The sequence below is a fragment of the Ichthyophthirius multifiliis genome (assembly GCF_000220395.1).
Source record: "Ichthyophthirius multifiliis unplaced genomic scaffold scaff_1120509251356, whole genome shotgun sequence".
NCBI lineage: Eukaryota > Ciliophora > Oligohymenophorea > Hymenostomatida > Ichthyophthirius > Ichthyophthirius multifiliis.
In genome coordinates this window covers 1-10,537 of record NW_004085953.1, presented here as the reverse complement: position 1 = coordinate 10,537, position 10,537 = coordinate 1, and the positions used below count along the sequence as shown (strand labels likewise).

Below are 10,537 nucleotides of genomic sequence, written 5' to 3'. Positions count from 1 at the left end.
TATTTAACTTTATTCAATATTTTTTACTGTTTTAATTTCTATTATTATTAATAATAATTTGATATTATAAATTCTTATTCTTATTCTTATTCTTATTCTTATTCTTATTCTTATTCTTATTCTTATTCTTATTCTTATTCTTATTCTTATTCTTATTCTTATTCTTATTCTTATTTTTATTCTTATTCTTATTCTTATTCTTATTCTTATTCTTATTCTTATTCTTATTCTTATTCTTATTCTTATTCTTATTCTTATTCTTATTCTTATTCTTATTCTTATTCTTATTCTTATTCTTATTCTTATTCTTATTCTTATTCTTATTCTTATTCTTATTCTTATTCTTATTCTTATTCTTATTCTTATTCTTATTCTTATTCTTATTCTTATTCTTATTCTTATTCTTATTCTTATTCTTATTCTTATTCTTATTCTTATTCTTATTCTTATTCTTATTCTTATTATTAATAATAATTATGCATTCTTAATTATTAATCTACTTAACTTTATTATAAATATGTTTGATTTACTGTTTATATTTCTGAATTTGAATTTCTTATTCCTTCTTCTATATTATAGTTTTCTATAATTTACTATTGATTTAACTTTCCAGTACATTTTTCGCTTTTTATTTAATAAATACTATTATTATACTTTTCAAATTACTATAAATCCTCTTAAATTTATTAAATATTCTCTTTCTATTTTAAAAGGCTTTATTTACACTAATAACTATTATTTATGATTGATTCGCTTATAGACTTTATTTCTGATTTTTATAAATCTTCTTAAATATGCTATATAACCTCCTTTTATTTCGAAAAGCTTTATTTAAACTAATTATTATTATTTATAATTTATTCTTACAAAGGATTTATAAGTGAATTTTTTAGTGATTTTTTAACAATAAATTCCTTTTGATTTTAAGAACAAGTACATTAAAAATCTTCACATTCACAAAATTAATCAAGCTTTTAAGTAAAAAAATATTCTGAAGGATAATAGTCTTCGAATTTTTCTTTGAAATATACTTATTCTTCATCACTTAAATTCAAGTCTTTTTATATTTAATTCTTCTCTAATTAAATTTTATTTTTAATTGCTAAGCTAATTCAAATGATTGCTTTTTTCAAATTAAGATTATTATATAAAAACAGAATCTTATAAATCTAAGTCTAATGCTTATTCTAGGGAATATTTATTCAATTTATTTTTTTATATAGAAATATTACTTTTCAATAAATCCTATTTATTTTAATAAATTATTAATAATCAATCATTTTATACTTTATGTTGATTTTCTAAAATTTATTAATAGACTTTTTGTTTAATTTAAAATTTATTTTCATTTTTACATTTAGCTAACTTTTATTTACTCTATTTTATAAATTCCATTTACTTTTATAGTTTTAATTGCATTATGAATTAGCTTTTATTAAATTCATAATTAGTTAAAAAATTATTTATATTTTTATCATTAAAACTCATTTTGTAGTAAAAAAATAATTAGATTAATAAATAAAATTATATATATATATATATATATATATATATATATATATATATATATATATATTATTTATATGAAATAATTTAAAAAATAATATTTTCTATATACGAAAAAATATATATACATCTATATTATTTACAAAATATTAAAATAATAATTTTCTTTTAATTTAAGAAATATGTAAATTAATTAAATATTGAATATATTTAATTTTTATTAATATGGAAAATACATAATTTTAAGAAATTGACACTGTTTAATTTTAAAGCAATCAAAAAATACTTTTTACAAACTCAAAATATTCATAAGAAGTAGACCCGACTTAAACTTGCTTTAGTGGTCGAAGTTATTCGAATATATAAGAAAATTAAAATATAGATTTTTTCTAAGAAAAAAGCAATTATAAAGATTTTTTGAAAGATTCACAAAATAATAATAGTAATTTATTAAAATTTATATAATAATATAAAAACTCATAAAACAATAATATTAATGCTTATGAAAAATAAATATTCTAATATGTATAAAATATATTTAATGATATAAGATTATTTATTGATGAAAACGAAAAAATATCATATTAACTGTTAAAAAGAAAATTTTAAGAATATTATTAAATTGATTAAGAATTATAAATAAAATATTAGAATAATTATATTTAAGAATAAATAGATAATGGAGAAGAATTATAAATGAAAAATATTTTATAAAATATTAAATAATACCAAAATTAATAAAAAAAAGAAAATATTGATATATAGGATATTTTAAACACTATAAACGATTTTTCTAATTAAATAGTATCTAAAAAATTAATATTTAAAATAAAAAAAGAATATGAAAAAAAATCATTAACAACTCCAAAAATAAACTAAAATTAAGATTGTTTGAATACTTTAAGTTCTACTATATCTTAAAATTTAAAAGTAAATAATTCAAGAATTCATTTTCAAACTGATATATCAAATAATATTTTATTTATGAAATCTAATAATAATAAAAAACATATTTAAAAAAGAAGTGAGATAATATTTGATAAATAGAATAATATTTTTTAAGAATTTCAAAAATAAAATAATTTTTTAACAAAATATAAACCTTTATAAATAATAAAAGAAAAAAAATTCTCTCCTACATAGATGATAAGGGAAAGTCAATAAGTTTCATTCCGAAATGTTCGAAATTAAAATTACAAAAATTCTCAAATGTTTTCAGTTTCTAAAATTAATTCGGATTTAATAAAATAAAAAATAATATATAATAAAATCAAAAGATCATATTTTGAATGAGTAAATATTTTTTTTTTACGTTTATATATTATTAATTAAAAAAGCTAATATATTCTATATATAAATTAAAAAAATAAATAATAATAAAATAACAAAAAAAATAAAAAAAAAAAATACAAAAATTACAAAATAAAAATAATAATTAATTAAAAAATATAAATATATATATATATATATATTATATATTATAAAATATATTTATATTTTATAATTTATTATTTTAAATTTTTATTTTAAATTTATTACTTAATTATCATAAATAATAAAATTGAATTATAATAAAAATAATATTTATTATTTTTAAATATTCTGTTTAAGCATTTTAATATTTTTTTTTTTTTAGTAATATAAATTATTTAATTATATATATATTAATAAATTTTTACATAAATATTTTATGTAAAATAAAGAATATATATATAGATTAAAATAAATAAAATTTTATAATAAAACTTCATAAAAATATCATTAAATGTAAATATTTACATCAAAATAACAATAATCTAATTTTTACAAAATAAATAAATAAATACAATAAAATAAAAACTATGGTTATGACTTTAAATATGATGAATCATCATTTGAATAATAGTATATAAAAGAAATTTATTAATAATTTTAATTAATTTATTTAAAAAAAGTAATACTCTAAATACAGAAGAAGATCTGATTTCAACAGATTATACAAAATCAAAAACATAACCAATTTCAAGTACTATAGTTTCAAATAATAAACCTAAAAAAAATATATTTGATTACAAATTCATAGAAGCTCCTGGAAAAAAATTATTATTAGGCTAAGGAACATTCGGTTAAGTAAGATTAGCTATAGATAAATAAAATAATTAGAAATATGCAATAAAAATAGTACAAATTAAATATATATATATATATATATATATATTATATATATAATTATATAATTTTTATTTATAAATATATATTTTCATATATGAAAGATACAAAAACAAATATTATTCTAATATTGTAGTATTTAAAATTTAAAAAGAGAAATAAAAATATAAAAAAAAATGGATCACCCAAATATTTGTAAACTTTTTTATTATTTCGAAGATAAATAAAATGTATACTTAGTTTTAGAATATTGCGAATAAGGCAATTTATACTCCGTTCTAAAAAAGTTAAATAAGCTTAATTAAAATATTGCTTTTAGATTCTTTTATTAGACCTGTCTTGGTGTATATCATTTACATAAAAATGGTATTATCCATAGAGATTTGAAACCCGAAAACTTATTAATTGATTAAAATGGTGATATTAAGCTTTGTGATTTTGGTTGGAGTGCTGAATAAAATAACAGTGTAAGAAATACTTTCTGTGGAACAATAGATTATATGGCCCCTGAAATGATAGAAAATATACCTTATGACCACAAAATAGATATATGGTCTTTAGGAATTTTATTATATGAATTATTACATGGATATACGCCCTTTAGAGGTAATAATAATAGTGTGAAATTAAATTCTATTGTAAATTCTTAAGAAATTAAATTCGAGAATTTCATAGGAAATGATTTATAAGAACTTATTTGCGGTATTTTGAAAAAAAATGCCTTTTAAAGATTTTCTTTAGATTAGATTTTATAACACAGATGGATGTAAAAATTTTATTAAATAAATGAAATTAATATTGATTTTATTCTAAATAAATAAAATTTAAATGTTATTTTTTATTAATAAAATCCAAATAATAAAATATTTGATAAATAACAATAACAATAATAAATAATTAAAAAATAACGATTAAAAAGTAATATTAGAAGTAATTATATTGATGAAATTCCAAATAATTAAAAATATGTTAATAAAAGATGCTATACAAATAGTTCTTAAAATAAAACTATTAATGATATTGATTAAGAATAAGAATAAATTTATAGAAACTCATAAATAAGTAGAGATTTATTATATATAAGAAATAAAAATAAACAAAATAATAATTAAGTCTCTTTTTTAGGAAAAATACTAAAGATTTTCGGTTGTGTAAATAATGAAAGAAAATGATTTATATATATTTTAAAAAGCGAAATTCTATATATATATATATATTAAATATTAAATATATAAATTATTAAAAAGATACATTAAATATATTATTTGTAATAAATATTCTTATTAACTTTATTATAATATATTAGTGAAATGATACATTAATATATTTAGTTTATATTTAAAAAATGCTAATATGATCAATATTTATAAAATAATATTATATTACATAAAATTATTTAAAAATGCATACTATTTAAGATTTAAAAAAATAATATGGCAAAAAACCTGTATTAAAGTCTATAGAAAAAGTTTAAGTAGAATTCAAAAATTAAGTAATAACTACTGTAAATGATATTCCTTTATCTTAATAAAACACTATTTATTAATAAGTAGATGAAAAAATTTTCAATGAAGCAAAAAAGTCATTATATTTATAAATAAAAGTCCTCGAAATGCAATTATGTATTTAAAAAGCATAAATATATATTGAATAAAATATGAATCTAAAATAATCTTTGTTAAGTCTTTTAGAATAACTCGTAGATTATTTACTTAGTGAATAAAAAAAATAAAGGTGGACTAAAATTGAAAATAATTATTATTTATAATAATCTCGAAACATTAACAATTAGAAAGTCGATTTTAATGATAATAAATAATTAGAGTTTAGCAGGCTTTCTATTTCTATAAAAGTTAATATTAGTTTGTGTAGTATTTGCTTTTTAAATGTACCAGAAACTTTATAATTAAAAGTTTCCAAAAATTGGTATTTATATATATTTATTTTTTAAACTATAATTATTTTTAGTGGACATACTTTTTGTATAAGATGTTAAGAATAATATATAATTTCAAGAATTTAGTAAGGAAGAGTAACTCATATATATTGTCCATAGGAAAAATGTTAATATGCTTATACTGAAGATTAAATTTAATAAATTATAAATAAATAACTTTTCGGATAGTATTTAAAATTTAAAAGGCTTTCAATAATTAATAATAACCCATAAATAAGATGTAAAAAATAAAAAAATAAGGAATAAGTTTATATTTTATTTCATTTTTCCAATTAAAAATATACAAAATAAATTAGAATATTAATTTTTTTTTTTTTAAAAAAAAAATAATGAATAGTCTCTTTTAATTTTACATAATATAAATTTTATAACTTTCTTTCATATTATATTTTTTTTATAATTATTTATTTTCTAAGATTGTGTATAAGAAAACTGCTAAAGCCATATTAAATTTAAGTAAGATAAAAATAATTAAAAATGCTATAATTGTTAATAGAGAGTGTGTTATTTATGCTATATGCCATCTCACAAAAAAAGTAAAAAATAATAATAATAATTTATATATTTTTTTAAAAAATATAAAATTATTTGTTTTTATTATTATTATTTAGTCACATGTATAGAATCTTTATAAAATAAACTATAAATACATCTTTATCGTATTAGAAAAGGAGTTTGTCCACTTTGTTAAGGATTAATAATGAAAGTTCAAAGTAATAATTAATTTTTTTTCTTTTAATTTATAAATATATATATATATATATTCTTAGCTGAAAATGCAATTAATTGTCCTTCTTGTAAACATGATTTTTGCTGGATTTGTAAAAAAGAATATACTCCTTTTCATTATAAATTATATAATATATTCGGATGCCCTTGTAAAAATTTAAATAATATTTATTTTTAAAATATATATATATGTATAGGTTTATTATTAGTAAATTAAGAAATAACATTGTAAGTAAGATTATAATATTTCATAAAAGGTCTAATACGTTTTTTATTAATATTATTAATATCTAGTATTATCGTATTCTGTTTTTTTCCAGTTTTACCTTTTATAGCTGTATATTCTCCATTTGCAGTTTATTTGAGATTTAAAAGGATAATCTTTTATTTAAAAAAGCCGTACTAAAAAAATTGCTATTTATATTATTTTTTTTTTAATTGGATTTTTTGGAATTACTTTTTGGATAATGCTTTGTATATTTCCAGGATCACTCTATCTATTAAAACATGTTTATATTTTAACAGAAATATATATGATTCAAAAACGTTGGATATAAAAAATTTGAATATATAAAATATAATTATATAATATTTTGTTAATTAAATATTATAAAATCATTTTTATTTAGATATAAATAATATATTAGAAAATAAAATAAAATATAAAAAAAATTAATATAAAAACTTTAATTAAATAAAAATATCTTATAATTATATAATTAAATAATTATTTAAATTAATAAATATCAAGTAATATTTATATTAGTTATATATTAAAATATATATTATTATTAATAAAGAACATTATCATTATGTTTATAAATAATAATGTTATTTAAATAAGAATTTAAAAAATATATTATTATATTTATTATTATTTTATTATTTTATTATTCTTTTTTTATTATTCTTTTATTATTCTTCTTTTTGTATTATTATTATTATTATTATTATTATTATTATTATTATTATTATTAAAAATATTATTATTATTTTTAATTTTAATATTTTTTTCATTTTTATTTATTTATGACTATATATATATATATATATTTATTTATATATTTATATATATATATATATATATATATATATATATATATATTAAATTTCCTTAATTCTATATATTCTATATAAAAATACTTTATTTAATAAATATAATATCATTATATTGCATATATATTTATTTTAATTTTTTTAATTAATAAAATATTATAAATATTAACATTATAGTCTTTATAAATTATTATAAAAATAATTAATTTTTTTTTTAAATATAAATTTACAAAATAATATAAATTAATTATATTTTAATATCAAATATAAATATTAAGTATAATTTATAAAAATTATTATAAAATATAATAAGAATTAATATTTTTTTTATAAAAATATTATTAATTAATTTATAATTTTATTTATATAAATTAATTATTTATTTATGAATTAAAAAAAAATTACTTTATTTTTATCAAAATTATAATTTTTTTAATTTTGTATAAAAAACATTTTAATAAAAAGTAAAAAAATAATTTTATAATTATAAATATATTTAACTAAAAAAAATAATATAGAAATACATTTATAAATTTATTTAATTAAAAAAAATAAACTTAACAAAATATTAAAACAAATGATCTAAATCTAAACTTCAAAGCAAATTTAAGATAGTATATATTATATTGTAAAATTCATATATTAATTTTAAAAGAAAAAAATATGAACGAAAAATAGCATTAACATAGATTATTAGTAGGTTAAAGTAATTTTTTTTAAATAATATAATATCATTTACATATAACTTATAAAATAAAATAGATTCTTTTAATAAAAATGCCTACTAATATGAAAAAGTTGAATTAAAAATGCATTAATCAGGTAAAAAAAAATATAAATTATTTAAATAACAAAAAATAACTAAAAAAGACTAATATAATAAAATTTAAACTTCTGCATTTAATAATGAATTTTAGATAAAAAAGACTTTATAAAAGGAGGAATAAAATAATTATAATCCAATAAATAATTTCATATCTTAATTAGAAAAATACTAATAACAAAATGATTTGTAAAGACTTCCTCCATTAGATAAATAATAATAACTTAAATAAAAAACAAAAAGGTTTTTATATATATAATCATTTAATAATAATGTAATTAAAATAATAGAGGAAGTGAAATATTAGTAAGAGAAAGTTAGGCATATGAGAAATAAGTTTACAAACAACAGTTAAATAAAATAATATAGAATTCAAAATTATCTGAATATAAAAATTTAAAATAAAACATTTTTAATATAAAAAGCATAAATAATTAGAAAAATAGTTCATAATCTCTTCACCCCAAAAAAATATCAGTGGAAACATAATAAAAGTCTAGTTTTGAAGAATTAGAAAATGACTATGAAAATAAACAATCGCTTTCATAATAAATAAATTAAAAAGAGTTAGTTAAATTTAACCAATACTGTCCTACTTTTAATGTCGTAAGTAATAAGTAATTAAAGTCAACTACTGATTATAATAAAAATGCTAAAAGTTAGTTATTAATTACTTAATAAAAAAAAGAAAATATCGAAAAACAAATAAATTCGACAAAGCTTTAAAGTTAAAAAAATCCTAGTTTTGATATTTAAGATTTATAACTTAATGATAGTTTATATTTAGGAAGTTATAAGGATTAAATGGTTAATAAAATAAATATATAAATATATAAATATATAAATATATAAATATATAAATATATAAATATATATATATATATATTATATAAAATATATAAAAAAGGGAAAAGTAAAATAATTTTAGATTAGTACTTTAATAAAAACAAGAGCTGGACAATATAGTCCTCACGAAAAAAAAATAAACTAAGATTCCAGTATAAACATATTGAAAAAACATAATGATTAATAAATAGGATTTTTTGGTGTATTAGATGGGCATGGTAATAATAAAAAAAATACTTTTTTTAAAAAAAATAATAAAAAAAATAGGTGAATACGGGGATTAAGTATCAAATTACATAAAAGATAACCTTCCAAAAATAATATTTAATTATTTAAAATAAGATTAAAGTATTTCTAATGTATTGACTTAATCATTCCATACAATTTCAAATGATCTCCTAAATAATACTAAAATTAATACTTATTTAAGTGGTTCAACAGCTGTCACAGTTTTATTATAAGGAAATAAATTATACTGTGCTAATTGTGGAGATTCACGAGCTATAGTATGTAGATATATCTAAAAAGAACATAAATGGAAAAGTTTAGCGCTAAGTATTGATCATAAACCAGAATTATTAAAAGAAAAAAAAGAATAGAATAAAATGGAGGAAGAGTGGAACTATAGACAGATGAAAATGGATAAAATGAAGGCATATATAGGGTCTGGAATAAAAATATGACTTACCCAGGTTTAGCTATGTCGAGGTCTTTAGGAGATAAAGCAGGAAGGGAAGTTGGAGTTATTTCAGAACCGGAAATTGTAAAATTTGATATAGGAGAAGATGATAAATTTATTGTTATAGCAAGTGATGGAGTTTGGGAATTTCTTAGTAATGATGAGGTATATTATTAAAAAATATTTATGCATAAATAAATATTATATATATATATATTAAGGTATGTAAAATTGTATAATCTTATTATAAAACTAATAATATTAATGGAGCAGCAGAAAGTATTATAAAGTAATCTGTAAAGTTATGGCAAGAAGTAAAATAATTTTTAAGTTTTTTAAATATTTTTTTAAAATATATATAGAATGATGATACTATTGATGATATTACTTGTATAATACTATTTATTAAAAATAACGATGAATAGAAAATAAATAAAAAATGATAGAAAAAATAGTTTGTAAAAAATAAATGTATAAATAATATTTATTTTAAAATAAATTTCTAATATATATAAATAAAGTTATAATTATAGTAAATATATATATAAGTATAATAATTTTTTAGTTAATTTTATTTTAATTTAAATAAATTATATTTTAATATATAAATAAATATATTTATTATATATTATTTTATTTCTTAATTATATTTTAAATTTATATTTTTTTTAATTTTTTAATTATAATTATAATATTTTTTTTTCTAATTCTTTATAAAATAATTTTGTAAAAAGTATAAAATATATAAATTTAGTTTTATAAAGTTGTAAATTACAATTATTTTTCTATCTTT

The 10,537-nt window shown here is 14.9% G+C and overlaps 2 protein-coding genes across 2 annotated transcripts, besides 23 other annotated features; both read left to right on the top strand. All coding sequences in view use genetic code 6, as the record gives it.

Annotated features, from left to right (window-relative positions):
• Nucleotides 1-70: 70 nt before the first annotated feature.
• Nucleotides 71-463: a microsatellite.
• Nucleotides 464-1,525: 1,062 nt separating this feature from the next.
• Nucleotides 1,526-1,585: a microsatellite.
• Nucleotides 1,586-2,859: 1,274 nt separating this feature from the next.
• Nucleotides 2,860-2,903: a microsatellite.
• Nucleotides 2,860-2,934: a microsatellite.
• Nucleotides 2,860-2,961: a microsatellite.
• Nucleotides 2,866-2,941: a microsatellite.
• Nucleotides 2,868-2,935: a microsatellite.
• Nucleotides 2,895-2,937: a microsatellite.
• Nucleotides 2,953-3,003: a microsatellite.
• Nucleotides 2,953-3,011: a microsatellite.
• Nucleotides 2,996-3,042: a microsatellite.
• Nucleotides 2,996-3,044: a microsatellite.
• Nucleotides 3,045-3,440: 396 nt separating this feature from the next.
• On the top strand, nt 3,441-4,826 carry IMG5_188250 (protein kinase domain protein; the record flags this gene model as incomplete). The annotated part of the gene is made up of 2 exons (XM_004027125.1): nt 3,441-3,666; nt 3,759-4,826. Coding segments are annotated over 2 exons (1,294 nt in total), but the record flags the coding sequence as incomplete, so codon positions are not given.
• Nucleotides 3,678-3,743: a microsatellite.
• Nucleotides 3,681-3,751: a microsatellite.
• Nucleotides 4,827-4,865: 39 nt separating the features above from the next.
• Nucleotides 4,866-4,898: a microsatellite.
• A 2,075-nt stretch (nt 4,899-6,973) lies between these two features.
• Nucleotides 6,974-7,020: a microsatellite.
• A 177-nt stretch (nt 7,021-7,197) lies between these two features.
• Nucleotides 7,198-7,334: a microsatellite.
• A 40-nt stretch (nt 7,335-7,374) lies between these two features.
• Nucleotides 7,375-7,445: a microsatellite.
• Nucleotides 7,446-7,716: 271 nt separating this feature from the next.
• Nucleotides 7,717-7,788: a microsatellite.
• Nucleotides 7,789-7,968: 180 nt separating this feature from the next.
• On the top strand, nt 7,969-10,187 carry IMG5_188240 (protein phosphatase 2c, putative; the record flags this gene model as incomplete). Its single annotated transcript, XM_004027124.1, has 9 exons — nt 7,969-8,010; nt 8,052-8,102; nt 8,159-8,218; nt 8,267-8,462; nt 8,510-9,026; nt 9,127-9,283; nt 9,665-9,909; nt 9,966-10,058; nt 10,107-10,187. Coding segments are annotated over 9 exons (1,440 nt in total), but the record flags the coding sequence as incomplete, so codon positions are not given.
• Nucleotides 9,036-9,122: a microsatellite.
• A 49-nt stretch (nt 10,188-10,236) lies between the features above and the next one.
• Nucleotides 10,237-10,283: a microsatellite.
• A 28-nt stretch (nt 10,284-10,311) lies between these two features.
• Nucleotides 10,312-10,364: a microsatellite.
• Nucleotides 10,319-10,373: a microsatellite.
• Between the last annotated feature and the right edge of the window lie 164 nt (nt 10,374-10,537).